Here is a 19,939-nt window from a genome sequence, read left to right as displayed (position 1 = left end):
TTTAGATCCAGCATTCTCTATTATCGTATACGTTAAAACTCAGCATATGAAATATTTAGATCCAGCATTCTCTGTTATCGTATACGTTAAAACTAAGCATATGAAATATTTAGATCCAGCATTCTCTATTATCGTATGCGTTAAAACTTAGCATATGAAATATGCTGATCCATCATTCTCTATTATCGTATACGTTAAAACTCAGCATATGAAATATTTAGATCCAGCATTCTCTGTTATCGTATACGTTAAAATTAAGCATATGAAATATTTAGATCCAGCATTCTCTATTATCGTATGCGTTAAAACTTAGCATATGAAATATTTAGATCCATCATTCTCTATTATCGTATACGTTAAAACTAAGCATATGAAATATGCTGATCCATCATTCTCTATTATCGTATATGTTAAAACTCAGCATATGAAATATTTAGATCCAGCATTCTCTATTATCGTATGCGTTAAAACTTAGCATATGAAATATTTAGATCCAGCATTCTCTGTTATCGTATACGTTAAAACTAAGCGTATGAAATATTTAGATCCAGCATTCTCTGTTATCGTATACGTTAAAACTCAGCATATGAAATATTTAGATCCATCATTCTCTGTTATCGTATACGTTAAAACTCAGCATATGAAATATTTAGATCCAGCATTCTCTATTATCGTATACGTTAAAACTCAGCATATGAAATATTTAGATCCAGCATTCTCTGTTATCGTATACGTTAAAACTAAGCATATGAAATATTTAGATCCAGCATTCTCTATTATCGTATACGTTAAAACTAAGCATATGAAATATTTAGATCCAGCATTCTCTATTATCGTATGCGTTAAAACTTAGCATATGAAATATGCTGATCCATCATTCTCTATTATCGTATACGTTAAAACTCAGCATATGAAATATTTAGATCCAGCATTCTCTGTTATCGTATACGTTAAAATTAAGCATATGAAATATTTAGATCCAGCATTCTCTATTATCGTATGCGTTAAAACTTAGCATATGAAATATTTAGATCCATCATTCTCTATTATCGTATACGTTAAAACTAAGCATATGAAATATGCTGATCCATCATTCTCTATTATCGTATATGTTAAAACTCAGCATATGAAATATTTAGATCCAGCATTCTCTTTTATCGTATGCGTTAAAACATAGCATATGAAATATTTAGATCCAGCATTCTCTGTTATCGTATACGTTAAAACTAAGCATATGAAATATTTAGATCCAGCATTCTCTATTATCGTATACGTTAAAACTCAGCATATGAAATATTTAGATCCATCATTCTCTGTTATCGTATACGTTAAAACTTAGCATATGAAATATTTAGATCCAGCATTCTCTATTATCGTATACGTTAAAACTCAGCATATGAAATATTTAGATCCATCATTCTCTCTTATCGTATACGTTAAAACTTAGCGTATGAAATATTTAGATCCATCATTCTCTATTATCGTATACGTTAAAACTTAGCATATGAAATTATTTTCTAACAATATCCTTTGACTTTTTCCGGCTTATTTAATAAATGAAGGTAATTTGAAACAATGTTGCACTGTGTCTGATACGACCTGAAACAAACATGAAAGAATGTTGTACTGTATCTGATACGGCCTGAAACAAACATGAAACAGTGTTGTACTGTGTCTGATACGACCTGAAACAAACATGAAAGAATGTTGTACTGTGTCTGATACGGCCTGAAACAAACATGAAACAGTGTTGTACTGTGTCTGATACGACCTCAAACAAACATGAAACAATGTTGTACTGTGTCTGATACGACCTGAAACAAACATGAAACAGTGTTGTACTGTGTCTGATACGCCTTAAACAAACATGAAACAATGTTGTACTGGTCTGATACGACCTGAAACAAACATTAAACAATGTTCCTCTGAGTGTGATACGACCTCAAACAAACATGAAACAATGTTGTACTGTGTCTGATACGAAGTAAAAGAAACATGAAACAATGTTGTACTAAGTGTGATACGACCTGAAACAAACATGAAACAGTGTTCTGCTGAGTGTGATACGACCTGAAACAAACATGAAACAATGTTGTACTGTGTCTGATACGACCTCAAACAAACATGAAACAATGTTCTGCTGAGTGTGATACGACCTCAAACAAACATGAAACAATGTTGTACTGTGTCTGATACGTGCTGAAACAAACATGAAACAGTGTTCTGCTGAGTGTGATACGACCTCAAACAAACATGAAACAGTGTTGTACTGTGTCTGATACGACCTGAAACAAACATGAAACAATGTTGTACTGTGTCTGATACGACCTGAAACAAACATGAAACAATGTTCTGCTGAGTGTGATACGACCTTAAACAAACATGAAACAATGTTGTACTGTGTCTGATACGACCTGAAACAAACATGAAACAGTGTTCTGCTGAGTGTGATACGACCTGAAACAAACATGAAACAATGTTGTACTGAGTGTGATACGACCTGAAACAAACATGAAACAATGTTGTACTGTGTCTGATACGCCTTAAACAAACATGAAACAATGTTGTACTGTGTCTGATACGACCTGAAACAAACATGAAACAATGTTGTACTGAGTGTGATACGACCTGAAACAAACATGAAACAATGTTGTACTGAGTGTGATACGGCCTGAAACAAACATGAAACAATGTTGTACTGTGTCTGATACGAACTGAAACAAACATGAAACAATGTTGTACTGAGTGTGATACGACCTGAAACAAACATGAAACAATGTTGTACTGAGTGTGATACGGCCTGAAACAAACATGAAACAATGTTGTACTGTGTCTGATATGAACTGAAACAAACATGAAACAATGTTGTACTGAGTGTGATACGACCGGAAACAAACATGAAACAATGTCTGCTGAGTGTGATACGACCGGAAACAAACATGAAACAATGTCTGCTGAGTGTGATACGACCTTAAACAAACTTGATACAGTGTGAAACCGAGATTAATACGACCTGAAATAATTCGGTACTGAACCTATAAAATATAATCATAATTATAAAGCGAAAATTTGAAGAATTTAAATATTATGATATTTTCTCTGACGTATTAAAACTAAATTATTTTGTTAAAAGAAAGGATTTCAAAATAACTCACGACATCCTATTTCATCGGTCCAGGAAAACTGACAGTGGATGTCTCCATCACATATCAAGCTTCCATCAATACAGTAACTGTTAATACACTTTAGTTGACCAGTAGCACAGGTAGAGTTATCTAACGGAAGAGAAACAGTTAACATTTTAGTTCTTTATAAAGTGTTTGTAAAATCACACATTTTAGTTGTTTATAAAGTGTTTGTAAAATCACATATTTTAGTTCTTTATAAAGTGTTTGTAAAATCACACATTTTAGTTGTTTATAAAGTGTTTGTAAAATCACACATTTTAGTTGTTTATAAAGTGTTTGTAAAATCACACATTTTAGTTGTTTATAAAGTCTTTGTAAAATCACACAACCAATAATATCACAACCATGATGTACTTACCACAACCAATAATATCACAACCATCATCACATTCTTACCACGATGTACTTACCACAACCAATAATATGACAACCATGATGTACTTACCACAACCAATTAAATGAGAACCATCAGCACATCCTTCTCTGGGTTTGTTGCTACGGAAACATCTGTTGAACTGTGGGACACACTGACCGTTTGAACACTGGAACTCGTCAGCAGCACACGGTCTTACAGGCTCATCTGAAAAGTGAATCATAAAATAAGTCGGTTCTTACACAGTTTATGTACGAGTGAACCGAATATTCCTTCTCAAATACTCTGTGATATTGTTACTGAAACTAGTGAAATCGACTAGTCCACATTACGATGTGACATCACTACACCTGAAACTGATCTGTACTAATAAGATATTTTGTGTAACAAATATTACTGAAACTGGTCAAGTTCACAATAAATATTCTATGGTATCAGTATCACTGAATCTGGTCAGTTCACAACATATATTATATAGTATCAGTATTATAGAAACAGGTCAGTTTATAACAAATATTCTATAGTATCAGTATTATGAAACAGGTCAGTTCATAACAGATATTCTATAGTATCAGTATTATAGAAACAGGTCAGTTTATAACAAATATTCTATAGTATCAGTATCACTGAATCTGGTCAGTTTATAATAGATATTCTATAGTATCAGTATCACTGAAACTGGTCAGTTTATAACAGATATTCTATAGTATCAGTATCACTGAATCTGGTCAGTTCATAACAGATATTCTATAGTATCAGTATCATAGAATCTGGTCAGTTTATAATACATATTTTATAGTATCAGTATCACTAAATCTGTTCAGTTCATAACAGATATTCTATAGTATCAGTATCACTGAATCTGGTCAGTTCATAACAGATATTCTATAGTATCAGTATCACTGAATCTGGTCAGTTTATAACAGATATTCTATAGTATCAGTATCACTGAATCTGGTCAGTTCATAATAGATATTCTATAGTATCAGTATCACTGAATCTGGTCAGTTTATAATACATATTCTATAGTATCAGTATCACTAAATCTGTTCAGTTCATAACAGATATTCTATAGTATCAGTATCACTGAATCTGGTCAGTTCATAACAGATATTCTATAGTATCAGTATCACTGAAACTGGTTTGTTCACAACATATATTATATAGTATCAGTATTATAGAAACAGGTCAGTTCATAACAGATATTCTATAGTATCAGTATTATAGAAACAGGTCAGTTCATTACAGATATTCTATAGTATCAGTATTATAGAAACAGGTCAGTTCATAACAGATGTTCTATAGTATCAGTATCACTGAATCTGGTCAGTTTATAATACATATTCTATAGTATCAGTATCACTGAATCTGGTCAGTTCATAACAGATATTCTATTGTATCAGTATCACTGAAACTGGTCAGTTCACAACATATATTATATAGTATCAGTATTATAGAAACAGGTCAGTTCATAACAGATATTCTATAGTATCAGTATTATAGAAACAGGTCAGTTCATAACAGATATTCTATAGTATCAGTATCACTGAAACTGGTCAGTTCACAACATATATTATATAGTATCAGTATTATAGAAACAGGTCAGTTCATAACAGATATTCTGTAGTATCAGTATTATAGAAACTGGTCAGTTCATAACAGATATTCTATAGTATCAGTATCACTGAAACTGGTCAGTTCACAACATATATTATATAGTATCAGTATCACTGAAACTGGTCAGTTCACAACATATATTATATAATATCAGTATTATAGAAACAGGTCAGTTCATAACAGATATTCTATAGTATCAGTATCACTGAAACTGGTCAGTTCACAACATATATTATATAGTATCAGTATTATAGAAACAGGTCAGTTCATAACAGATATTCTATAGTATCAGTATTATAGAAACTGGTCAGTTCACAACATATATTATATAATATCAGTATTATAGAAACAGGTCAGTTCATAACAGATATTCTATAGTATCAGTATCACTGAAACTGGTCAGTTCACAACATATATTATATAGTATCAGTATTATAGAAACAGGTCAGTTCATAAAAGATATTCTATAGTATCAGTATTATAGAAACAGGTCAGTTCATAACAGATATTCTATAGTATCAGTATCACTGAAACTGGTCAGTTCACAACATATATTATATAGTATCAGTATTATAGAAACAGGTCAGTTCATAACAGATATTCTATAGTATCAGTATTATAGAAACTGGTCAGTTCACAACATATATTATATAATATCAGTATTATAGAAACAGGTCAGTTCATAACAGATATTCTATAGTATCAGTATCACTGAAACTGGTCAGTTCACAACATATATTATATAGTATCAGTATTATAGAAACAGGTCAGTTCATAAAAGATATTCTATAGTATCAGTATTATAGAAACAGGTCAGTTCATAACAGATATTCTATAGTATAAGTATTATAGAAACAGGTCAGTTCATAACATATATTCTATAGTATCAGTATTATAGAAACAGGTCAGTTTATAATAGATTTTCTATAGTATCAGTATCACTGAGTCTGGTCAGTTTATAATAGATATTTACATATAATTATTGCATCACTTTGCTCAGAGGAAAGATAAAAAGGTTCTATATTAATAGCATTATTTGTGTAATAACAGACAAAACATATGTAAAAGCAGACAAAAAAAAGCCTCAAATCTATATTTTGCTATTAATTCGACTTATAAAAGGTTTAAATATTGTATAGGCAAAAGGTAAAATGATACGAGATAGTTTAAATCATTTCGAAAAGTGGACCAGAAGTCTGTAGCATAAAAACCACTGACAATAAACGTTCTTTAAAGATAATAAAATCATTAAAAGAGTCGGAACTAAAAACAGAATAAAGACTTCAATACTTTACCACAAAACATTTCATCTGAAGAGTCCGGACAGTCTGGTATGAAATCACACCACCATTCTAACCGGATACATTGCCCTCCTAAACACTTCCTGCTGCCTTCAGAGCAAGTGATGTTCTCTAAATATAAACAAAGAAATATTTTTTACGAAGCATTTCCAATCACTCATCAATACATCAATATCAAAAATCAGGTTAATAAAGAAGGATCGTCAAGTCATGAACCAGATCCAAAACCAAGTCAGAACCGTTACCTCCAAGGTGAATGAAACTGGTAATAAAAAGAACGTCAAACGTGACCTCAGTATTTCATGCACCTGATGTGCCACCAACTATTTATTGTAGAAGGCTTTGCAGTTGAATAAAAAACATTGTAATCTTATAATTTACAAGAACAGGAGTGTTACCTGCTTCAGGTCTAAAGAAATGTGATGTTATGTGTACCTCCAGTAGATCTCAGCTCGATGAAAATATTTACCTTAGAATAATATAACTTATTACCATCAGGTCAGATAAGGAGGACATGACCACCATCTTGAAATATGGTATTGGTAACAACCTAATGAGAGTTTATAGTTATATAAGAGGTAGAGCTGAAACAGTCACACGAATCCAGATGAAAATGACAACAGTCATCATGAGAAAGACTGAACTCGCAGCAACCGAACTTTGTGTCCTTGTTCAGTTCCATTGGAATTTTGTTTTTTGCATCTTATTAAACGTAGTCTTTTTAAGTGGACATTGACGAACAGAGAAGGGCGTTAGGTTGACCACGTCATTTATTGTTGAAGATTATTATTATCAAAATGACAGAAATATGTGATCACGACCTGAGACTAAAGAATAGAAAGAAGAAATAAGGACGATGTTCTGCTGGAAGAGACGAACGTACCATCGATTTATTATAACCTTCCAGATAAGGTAACTTGTTGAGTTTTTGTACATTATCAAAATGTTGACTTTGAGTCACCAGAAAAACATGTAGAAAATTAAACAAGACGAAAGTTCGCTGTCTCGAAAAACTCAATAAGAATAAAGATATGACAAGGCACAAACTCCTATAAGTTTCTCATACAAACAAGGTTTTATTAAAACAACTCTGAGGGTAAGTTTTCATGTCTGATTAGAAATGTTATTCCTTAAGATGATAAGTTATCTTATTAACTTCTCGAGATTTAATGATCCTAAAGTGAAGTTAAGTAAAGTAAAGTTAACTTTAGTGTAAGCCAGAAACAACAAATAACACAAGGAATGTTACAAACAAATTATCATATCACATGTATATAAACTGTAAAAAATGTTACAAACAAATTGTCATATCACATGTATATAAACTGTAAGGAATGTTACAAACAAATTATCATGTCACATGTATATAAACTGTAAGGAATGTTACAAACAAATTATCATATCACATGTATATAAACTGTAAAAAATGTTACAAACAAATTGTCATATCACATGTATATAAACTGTAAGGAATGTTACAAACAAATTATCATGTCACATGTATATAAACTGTAAAGAATTTTACAAACAAATTATCATGTCACATGTATATAAACTGTAAGGAATGTTACAAACAAATTATCATGTCACATGTATATAAACACTAAGGAATGTTACAAACAAATTGTCATATCACATGTATATAAACTGTAAGGAATGTTACAAACAAATTGTCATATCACATGTATATAAACTGTAAGGAATGTTACAAACAAATTATCATGTCACATGTATATAAACTGTAAGGAATGTTACAAACAAATTATCATGTCACATGTATATAAACTGTAAGGAATGTTACAAACAAATTATCATGTCACATGTATATAAACTGTAAGGAATGTTACAAACAAATTATCATGTCACATGTATATAAACTGTAAAGAATTTTACAAACAAATTATCATGTCACATGTATATAAACTGTAAGGAATGTTGCAAACAAATTATCATGTCACATGTATATAAACTGTAAGGAATGTTACAAACAAATTATCATATCACATGTATATAAACTGTAAGGAATGTTACAAACAAATTATCATGTCACATGTATATAAACCGTAAGGAATGTTACAAACAAATTATCATATCACATGTATATAAACTGTAAGGAATGTTACAAACAAATTATCATGTCACATGTATATAAACTGTAAGGAATGTTACAAACAAATTATCATGTCACATGTATATAAACTGTAAGGAATGTTACAAACAAATTATCATGTCACATGTATATAAACTGTAAGGAATGTTACAAACAAATTATCATATCACATGTATATAAACTGTAAGGAATGTTACAAACAAATTATCATGTCACATGTATATAAACTGTAAGGAATGTTACAAACAAATTATCATGTCACATGTATATAAACCATAAGGAATTTTACAAACAAATTATCATGTCACATGTATATAAACTGTAAGGAATGTTACAAACAAATTATCATATCACATGTATATAAACTGTAAGGAATGTTACAAACAAATTATCATGTCACATGTATATAAACTGTAAGGAATGTTACAAACAAATTATCATGTCACATGTATATAAACTGTAAGGAATGTTACAAACAAATTATCATGTCACATGTATATAAACTGTAAGGAATGTTACAAACAAATTATCATATCACATGTATATAAACTGTAAAGATATTTATATCTTACAGATCATGTGTTGCACCTTCGTTTACTCTTTCATTAAATAAACATTACATTATTTTCATTACATTAGAGAATATAACATGAAACATACGTCATGAATAGAACAGCCTACAAATTTACATGTAGTGAACACCACATGAAACATTCATCATGAAGAGAACAGCCTATAAATCTACATGTAGTGAGCACCACATGAAACATTCATCATGAATAAAACAGCTTACAAATCCACATGTAGTGAACACCACATGAAACATCCATCATGAAGAGAACAGCTTACAAATCTACATGTAGTGAGCACCACATGAAACATCCATCATGAAGAGAACAGCTTACAAATCTACATGTAGTGAACACAACATGAAGCATCCATCATGAAGTGAACAGCTTACAAATCTACATGTAGTGAGCACAACATGAAACATCCATCATGAAGAGAACAGCTTACAAATCTACATGTAGTGAGCACCATATGAAACATTCATCATGAATAAAACAGCTTACAAATCCACATGTAGTGAACACCATATGAAACATTCATCATGAATAGAACCGCTTACAAATCTACATGTAGTGAGCACCACATGAAACATCCATCATGAAGAGAACAGCCTATAACTCTACATGTAGTGAACACCACATGAAACATCCATCATGAAGAGAACAACTTTTAATTTAACGTTACAAAAGTATGAAGAATTTTTGTCTAATAAATGTTTCTGTGGTGTAATAGTTATATAATAGTTGTATAATAGCTATATAATAGTTATATAATAGTTACACATCTATAGCCCTTTTCGTCTCTCCGATATTTAATGAATTTATTTCATCTCTAAACTCACATCTTATAAAGTCGTTAGGAAAGCTTTCATTCAAATAACATTTTTAAACTGTAAACTTAAAATAGAACACAAAAAACAGAAGTGTTAACATTGTAAACTTAAAATAGTACATCAATACAGAAGTGTTAACATTGTAAACTTAAAATAGTACACAAACAACAGAAGTGTTAACATTGTAAACTTAAAATAGTACATCAATACAGAAGTGTTAACATTGTAAACTTAAAATAGTACATCAATACAGAAGTGTTAACATTGTAAACTTAAAATAGTACACAAACAACAGAAGTGTTAACATTGTAAACTTAAAATAGTACATCAATACAGAAGTGTTAACATTGTAAACTTAAAATAGTACACAAACAACAGAAGTGTTAACATTGTAAACTTAAAATAGTGAAGTGTTAACATTGTAAACTTAAAATAGTACATCAATACAGAAGTGTTAACATTGTAAACTTAAAATAGTACATCAATACAGAAGTGTTAACATTGTAAACTTAAAATAGTACATCAATACAGAAGTGTTAACATTGTAAACTTAAAATAGTACACCAATACAGAAGTGTTAACATTGTAAACTTAAAATAGTACACCAATACAGAAGTGTTAACATTGTAAACTTAAAATAGTACACAAAGAACAGAAGTTTTAACATTGTAAACTTTATATGGTACATCAATACAGAAGTGTTAGCATTGTAAACTTAAAATAGTGAAGTGTTAACATTGTAAACTTAAAATAGTACATCAATACAGAAGTGTTAACATTGTAAACTTAAAATAGTACATCAATACAGAAGTGTTAACACTGTAATCCTAAAATAGTACATCAATACAGAAGTGTTAACATTGTAAACTTAAAATAGTACACCAATACAGAAGTGTTAACACTGTAATCCTAAAGTAGTACACCAATACAGAAGTGTTAACACTGTAATCCTAAAGTAGTACATCAATACAGAAGTGTTAACATTGTAAACTTAAAATAGTACATCAATACAGAAGTGTTAACATTGTAAACTTAAAATAGTACATCAATACAGAAGTGTTAACATTGTAAACTTAAAATAGTACATCAATACAGAAGTGTTAACATTGTAAACTTAAAATAGTACACCAATACAGAAGTGTTAACATTGTAAACTTAAAATAGTACATCAATACAGAAGTGTTAACACTGTAATCCTAAAATAGTACATCAATACAGAAGTGTTAACACTGTAATCCTAAATTAGTACATCAATACAGAAGTGTTAACACTCTAAACTTACCACAGTCAATCTCATCCGTCCGGTCAAGACAGTCGTAGAACGTGTCACAGCGAAGACGGCCGTCGATACACTGACTATTATTACAAGTGAACTCATATGGCGCACAGCTTCCGATAGCTACAGACATAAGAAATATCTGGTACACAATTATTATTGTGAAACCAACCATAGTCTGAGAAACCGGTGTTAAAGTCACGTAATAAGAAGATAATTTTATAAAACAAAAGTTGGTGTGATTACTCCAGAGAAAGAAAACAACAAGTCCATAGAGTAGAATATAAAATATTTAACCCTTAAATTTATATAATGAAAGTTTGTAATATTATATTTTTACCTTTACCATAGTTCGATATTGAAAAGCTAATAAGTATTATCTGTGATTTGTATCAGTTTAAAACATGTTGTATTTGTCCACATCCACTTTATACAAGAAATCATTTCGGGTTTACTAATACAAGGTCTCCGGGATATCATTTCGGGTTTACTAATACAAGGTCCCCAAGAAATCATTTCGGGTTTACTAATATAAGGTCTCCGAGTAATCATTTCGGGTTTACTAATACAAGGTCTCCAAGAAAACATTTCGGATTTACTAATACAAGGTCTCCAAGAAATCATTTCTGGTTTACTAATACAAGGTTTCCAAGAAATCATTTCAAGTTTATTAATACAAGGTCTCCAAGAAATCATTTTGGGTTCACTAATACAAGGTCTCCAAGAAATCATTTTGTGTTTACTTATACAAGGTCTCCAAGAAATCATTTCGGGTTTACTAATACAAGGACTCCAAGAAATCATTTTGGGTTTACTAATACAAGGTCTCCAAGAAATCATTTCGGGTTTACTAATACAAGGTCTCCGATGAATCATTTCGGGTTTATTAATACAAGGTCTCCAAGAAATCATTTCGGGTTTACTAATACAAGGTCTCCATACAAGGTCTCCAAGAAATCATTTCGGGTTTACTGATACAAGGTCTCCAAGAAATCATTTCGGGTTTACTAATACAAGGTCTCCAAGAAATCATTTCGGGTTTACTATTACAAGGTCTCCAAGAAAACATTTCGGGTTTACTAATACAAGGTCTCCAAGAAATCATTTCGGGTTTAATACAAGGTCTCCAAGAAATCATTTCGGGTTTACTAATACAAGGTCTCCAAGAAATCATTTCGGGTTTACTAATACAAGGTCTCCAAGAAAACATTTCGGGTTTACTAATACAAGGTCTCCAAGAAATCATTTCGGGTTTACTAATACAAGGTCTCCAAGAAATCATTTCGGGTTTACTAATACAAGGTCTCCAAGAAATCATTTCGGGTTTACTAATACAAGGTCTCCAAGAAATCATTTCGGGTTTACTAATACAAGGTCTCCAAGAAATCATTTCGGGTTTACTAATACAAGGTCTCCAAGAAATCATTTCGGGTTTACTAATACAAGGTCTCCAAGAAATCATTTCTCCAAGAAATCATTTCGGTTTACTAATACAAGGTCTCCAAGAAATCATTTCGGGTTTACTAATACAAGGTCTCCAAGAAATCATTTCGGGTTTACTAAGGTACAAGGTCTCCAAGAAAATCATTTCGGGTTTACTAATACAAGGTCTCAATACGGGTTTACTAATACAAGGTCTCCAAGAAATCATTTCGGGTTTACTAATACAAGGTCTCCAAGAAATCATTTCGGGTTTACTAATACAAGGTCTCCAAGAAATCATTTCGGGTTTACTAATACAAGGTCTCCAAGAAATCATTTCGGGTTTACTAATACAAGGTCTCCAAGAAATCATTTCGGGTTTACTAATACAAGGTCTCCAAGAAATCATTTCGGGTTTACTAATACAAGGTCTCCAAGAAATCATTTCGGGTTTACTAATACAAGGTCTCCAAGAAATCATTTCGGGTTTACTAATACAAGGTCTCAAGAAATCATTTCGGGTTTACTAATACAAGGTCTCCAAGAAAATCATTTCGGGTTCACTAATACAAGGTCTCCAAGAAATCATTTCGGGTTTACTAATACAAGGTCTTCAAGAAATCATTTCGGGTTTATTGATACAAGGTCTCCAAGAAATCATTTCGGGTTTACTAATACAAGGTCTCCAAGAAATCATTTCGGGTTTACTAATACAAGGTCTCAAGAAATCATTTCGGGTTTACTAAGGTCTCAAATCATTTCGGGTTTACTAATACAAGGTCTCCAAGAAATCATTTCGGGTTTACTAATACAAGGTCTCCAAGAAATCATTTCAGGTTTACTAATACAAGGTCTCAAGAAATCATTTCGGGTTTACTAATACAAGGTCTCCAAGAAATCATTTCGGGTTTATTGATACAAGAGTCTCCAAGAAATCATTTCAGGTTTACTAATACAAGGTCTCCAAGAAATCATTTCGGGTTTACTAATACAAGGTCTCCAAGAAATCATTTCGGGTTTACTAATACAAGGTCTCCAAGAAATCATTTCGGGTTTATTAATACAAGGTCTCCAAGAAATCATTTCGGGTTTACTAATACAAGGTCTCCAAGAAATCATTTCGGGTTTACTAATACAAGGTCTCCAAGAAATCATTTCGGGTTTACTAATACAAGGTCTCCAAGAAATCATTTCGGGTTTACTAATACAAGGTCTCCAAGAAATCATTTCGGGTTTATTGATACAAGGTCTCAAGAAATCATTTCGGGTTTACTAATACAAGGTCTCCAAGAAATCATTTCGGGTTTACTAATACAAGGTCTCCAAGAAATCATTTCGGGTTTACTAATACAAGGTCTCCAAGAAATCATTTCGGGTTTTGATACAAGGTCTCCCAAAAATCATTTCGGGTTTACTAATACAAGGTCTCAAGAAATCATTTCGGGTTTACTAATACAAGGTCTCCAAGAAATCATTTCGGGTTTATTGATACAAGATCTCCAAGAAATCATTTCGGGTTTACTAATACAAGGTCTCCAAAAAATCATTTCTAGTTCACTGATTTCCAAAAAATCATTTCGGGTTCACAAGGTCTCCAAGAAATCATTTCGGGTTTACTGATAGGTCTCCAAAAAATCACTAATACAAGGTCTCAAGAAATCATTTCGGGTTTACTAATACAAGGTCTCCAAGAAATCATTTCGGGTTTATTGATACAAGATCTCCAAGAAATCATTTCGGGTTTACTAATACAAGGTCTCCAAGAAATCATTTCGGGTTCACTAATACAAGGTCTCAAGAAATCATTTCGGGTTTACTAATACAAGGTCTCGAGGAATCATTTTATTAATATGAGGTCTCAAGAAATCATTTCGGTTTACTAATACAAGGTCTCCAAGAAATCATTTCAGGTTTACTAATAGGTCTCCAAGAAATCATTTCGGGCTTATTAATACAAGGTCTCCAAGAAATCATTTCGGGTTTACTGATACAAGGTCTCAAAAAATCATTTCGGGTTTACTAATACAAGGTCTCAAGAAATCATTTCGGGTTTACTAATACAAGGTCTTCAAGAAATCATTTCGGGTTTATTGATACAAGATCTCCAAGAAATCATTTCGGGTTTACTAATACAAGGTCTCCAAGAAATCATTTCGGGTTCACTAATACAAGGTCTCCAAGAAATCATTTCGGGTTTACTAATACAAGGTCTTCGAGGAATCATTTCGGGTTTATTGATATAAGGTCTCCAAGAAATCATTTCGGATTTACTAATACAAGGTCTCCAAGAAATCATTTCGGGTTTACCATTGGAAGGTCTCCAAGAAAACATTTCGGGCTTATTAATACAAGGTCTCCAAGAAATCATTTCGGGTTTACTGATACAAGGTATCCAAAAAAATCATTTCGGGTTCACTAATACAAGGTCTCCAAGAAATCATTTCGGGTTTACTAATACAAGGTCTTCAAGAAATCATTTCGTGTTTATTGATACAAGATCTCCAAGAAATCATTTCGGGTTTACTAATACAAGGTCTCCAAGAAATCATTTCGGGTTTACTAATACAAGGTCTCCGAGGAATCATTTCGGGCTTATTAATACAAGGTCTCCAAGAAATCATTTCGGGTTTACTGATACAAGGTATCCAAAAAAAGCATTTCAGGTTCTACTACACATATATCTCAAATCATTTCTGGTTTACATAATACAAGGTCTCCAAGAACTCATTTCGGGTTTATTGATACAAGATCTCCCAAGAAATCATTTTGGGTTTACTAATACAAGGTCTCCAAGAAATCATTTCGGGTTTACCATTACAAGGTCCAAGAAATCATTTCAGGTTTACTGATATAAGGTCTCCAAGAAATCATTTCGGGTTTTACTAATACAAGGTTCCGAGGTTCAAGTTTTTAATTATTTGTTCTCGGTTTGATACCAATATTTGTTTACTTCTTTTAATTATGGTATTTGATATTCGGGATATAAAATTATGATATATTGTAAGTTATTTAAAACAAAGACGTTGTAACAAGTGCGTCACAGATTTATCTCGCACTCTGGTGTTTATGTAAATAAATGAAAGTGGATTTAGGCTGAATTAATAAATGTTACATTATAAGTTCATGTCAGGAATATAAATGTGAATATAACCACATTTGAAATTTTAATTTCAAACTATTGCAATCTCGCGACACCTCACGAGGCATAAAGCTGAGCTGTTAACAAATTTCTTGGTAACGTTCAACGCTTTGGTTACGAAAGTGAAACGTAACACGATAAACCAATATACAGAACTACCAGAGTGGGTATTGTGGGCCCTATTATTGTTATATAATCACCGACTCTAATTAAACAATTACGGAAAATGTTAACAACTCAAAAAGCACAATTATAAACAATTATATCATATTTGGAAAAGACAAACATGGAAAACGTTCCTTCTGTTAGTAATTATCGGAATAAATATATTTCTCAGGTAGAACTGTAAACCAGTGTAAAACCAAATCTAACACCAAACAGTCTATATTTAACAACTGTTGACGTAATGTAATACAAATATCAAATGTTTGTTTAGATTTAGTGTTTTTGTAAGTAGATTGAACAAACATTTGACCAAGATTAGTAAATTCTATGTCCATTATTAAAAGTGTGTTCGAACCCATATTTATCACCGTAATGTAAGAAACACCGACATAGTGATTTTATGATCCGAGAAGATTGTAGATTTAGAGACAGAAAACTTATCAGATTTTAGTATGGGTCATCAGTCGTTATAATGGATGAAATAAATATTTCTATATTTGTAGAAAGTCTTCTTGGTTGGTCAAACGTGTGTATTATTTCCATTAATACAATAAGACACTTGTCAAGGTCTCACGTCTTGTTAAAATGTATTAAAAACAACAATCAAACATTAAGTAAGAAAGACAATAACACGAAGTTCAAGAAACACGTGGAATTTATAAATGATAGAATAGTGACTGATGTTGGAAAACTGGTAGCAACGCATTTAATGAAAGTATTGCAATACACAAACATTTCAGGTTTAATAACTACTTACTTAACGATAGTTTTGGAATACACAAACATTTCAGGTTTAATAACGACTTACTTAACGATAGTTTTGGAATACACAAACATTTCAGGTTTAATAACGACTTACTTAACGATAGGTTTGGAATACACAAACATTTCAGGTTTAATAACTACTTACTTAACGATAGTTTTGGAATACACAAACATTTCAGGTTTAATAACTACTTACTTAACGATAGTTTTGGAATACACAAACATTTCAGGTTTAATAACGACTTACTTAACGATAGTTTTGGAATACACAAACATTTCAGGTTTAATAACTACTTACTTAACGATAGGTTTGGAATACACAAACATTTCAGGTTTAATAACGACTTACTTAACGATAGGTTTGGAATACACAAACATTTCAGGTCTAATAACGACTTCCTTAACGATAGTTTTGGAATACACAAACATTTCAGGTTTAATAACTACTTACTTAACGATAGCTTAAAAATACACAAACATTTCAGGTTTAATAACGACTTACTTAACGATAGATTTGGAATACACAAACATTTCAGGTCTAATAACGACTTACTTAACGATAGCTTAAAAATACACAAACATTTCAGGTTTAATAACTACTTACTTAACGATAGCTTAAAAATACACAAACATTTCAGGTTTAATAACTACTTACTTCACGATAGTTTTGGAATACACAAACATTTCAGGTTTAATAACTACTTACTTAACGATAGGAAACACAAACATTGGAATACACAAACATTTCAGGTTTAACATTTCAGGTTTACTTTACTTAACGATGGTTTTATAGCTTTAAATACTTACACAAACATTTCAGGTTTAATAACTACTTACTTAACGATAGTTTTGGAATACACAAACATTTCAGGTTTAATAACGACTTACTTAACGATAGGTTTGGAATACACAAACATTTCAGGTTTAATAACTTTTACTTAACGATAGGTTTGGAATACACAAACATTTCAGGTTTAATAACGACTTACTTAACGATAGGTTTGGAATACACAAACATTTCAGGTTTAATAACTACTTATAGGTTAACGATAGTTTGGAATACACAAACATTTCAGGTTTAATAACTACTTACTTAACGATAGGTTTGGAATACACAAACATTTCAGGTTTAATAACTACTTACTTAACGATAGGTTTGGAATACACAAACATTTCAGGTCTAATAACGACTTACTTAACGATAGGTTTGGAATACACAAACATTTCAGGTTTAATAACGACTTACTTAACGATAGTTTTGGAATACACAAACATTTCAGGTTTAATAACTACTTACTTAACGATAGGGAATACACAAACATTTCAGGTTTAATAACGACTTACTTAACGATAGGTTTGGAATACACAAACATTTCAGGTTTAATAACGACTTACTTAACGATAGGTTTGGAATACACAAACATTTCAGGTTTAATAACTTACTTAACGATAGGTTTGGAATACACAAACATTTCAGGTTTAATAACTACTTACTTAACGATAGGTTTGGAATACACAAACATTTCAGGTTTAATAACGACTTACTTAACGATAGTACACAAACATTTGGAATACACAAACATTTCAGGTTTAATAACTACTTACTTAACGATAGTTTTGGAATACACAAACATTTCAGGTTTAATAACGACTTACTTAACGATAGGTTTGGAATACACAAACATTTCAGGTTTAATAACGACTTACTTAACGATAGGTTTGGAATACACAAACATTTCAGGTTTAATAACGACTTACTTAACGATAGTTTTGGAATACACAAACATTTCAGGTTTAATAACGACTTACTTAACGATAGTTTGGAATACACAAACATTTCAGGTTTAATAACATTTCACTTACTTAACGATAGTTTTGGAATACACAAACATTTCAGGTTTAATAACGACTTACTTAACGATAGTTTTGGAATACACAAACATTTCAGGTTTAATAACGACTTACTTAACGATAGCTTTACACAAACATTTCAGGTTTAATAACACTTACTTAACGATTTTTGGAATACACAAACATTTCAGGTTTAATAACGACTTACTTAACGATAGGTTTGGAATACACAAACATTTCAGGTTTAATAACGACTTACTTAACGATAGGTTAAAATACACAAACATTTCAGGTTTAATAACGACTTACTTAACGATTTTGGAATACACAAACATTTCAGGTTTAATAACGACTTACTTAACGATAGTTTTGGAATACACAAACATTTCAGGTTTAATAACTACTTACTTAACGATAGGTTTGGAATACACAAACATTTCAGGTTTAATAACGACTTACTTAACGATAGTTTTGGAATACACAAACATTTCAGGTTTAATAACTACTTACTTAACGATAGTTTTGGAATACACAAACATTTCAGGTTTAATAACGACTTACTTAACGATAGGTTTGGAATACACAAACATTTCAGGTTTAATAACGACTTACTTAACGATAGGTTTGGAATACACAAACATTTCAGGTTTAATAACTACTTACTTAACGATAGTTTTGGAATACACAAACATTTCAGGTTTAATAACTACTTACTTAACGATAGTTTTGGAATACACAAACATTTCAGGTTTAATAACTACTTACTTAACGATAGGTTTGGAATACACAAACATTTCAGGTTTAATAACTACTTACTTAACGATAGGTTTGGAATACACAAACATTTCAGGTTTAATAACTACTTACTTAACGATAGGTTTGGAATACACAAACATTTCAGGTTTAATAACGACTTACTTAACTTTTGGAACGATAGATAGTTTTGGAATACACAAACATTTCAGGTTTAATAACTACTTACTTAACGATAGGTTTGGAATACACAAACATTTCAGGTTTAATAACGACTTACTTAACGATAGGTTTGGAATACACAAACATTTCAGGTTTAATAACGACTTACTTAACGATAGTTTTGGAATACACAAACATTTCAGGTTTAATAACTACTTACTTAACGATAGGTTTGGAATACACAAACATTTCAGGTCTAATAACGACTTACTTAACGATAGGTTTGGAATACACAAACATTTCAGGTTTAATAACTACTTACTTAACGATAGGTTTGGAATACCGAAACATTTCAGGTTTAATAACGACTTACTTAACGATAGGTTTGGAATACACAAACATTTCAGGTTTAATA

At 31.3% G+C, this 19,939-nt stretch overlaps 1 protein-coding gene across 1 annotated transcript in view; it reads right to left on the bottom strand.

The window, feature by feature from the left end:
- The window catches only part of LOC143245826 (G-protein coupled receptor GRL101-like), a 71,595-nt gene that overhangs the window by 25,366 nt on the left and 26,290 nt on the right, over window positions 1-19,939 (bottom strand). The window contains exons 4-7 of the mRNA XM_076492082.1: window positions 11,274-11,390; window positions 6,474-6,590; window positions 3,634-3,768; window positions 3,156-3,275 (exon numbers count right to left, since the gene is read on the bottom strand). Of these exons, the coding sequence (XP_076348197.1) occupies window positions 3,156-3,275; window positions 3,634-3,768; window positions 6,474-6,590; window positions 11,274-11,390 (489 nt within the window). The remainder of the gene's footprint in view (window positions 1-3,155; window positions 3,276-3,633; window positions 3,769-6,473; window positions 6,591-11,273; window positions 11,391-19,939) is intronic.

This window comes from Tachypleus tridentatus, chromosome 3, assembly GCF_004210375.1.
Source record: "Tachypleus tridentatus isolate NWPU-2018 chromosome 3, ASM421037v1, whole genome shotgun sequence".
NCBI classification, from domain to species: domain Eukaryota; kingdom Metazoa; phylum Arthropoda; class Merostomata; order Xiphosura; family Limulidae; genus Tachypleus; species Tachypleus tridentatus.
Note: the sequence above shows the minus strand (reverse complement) of the source record. Positions and strands in the feature narration are given on the sequence as shown.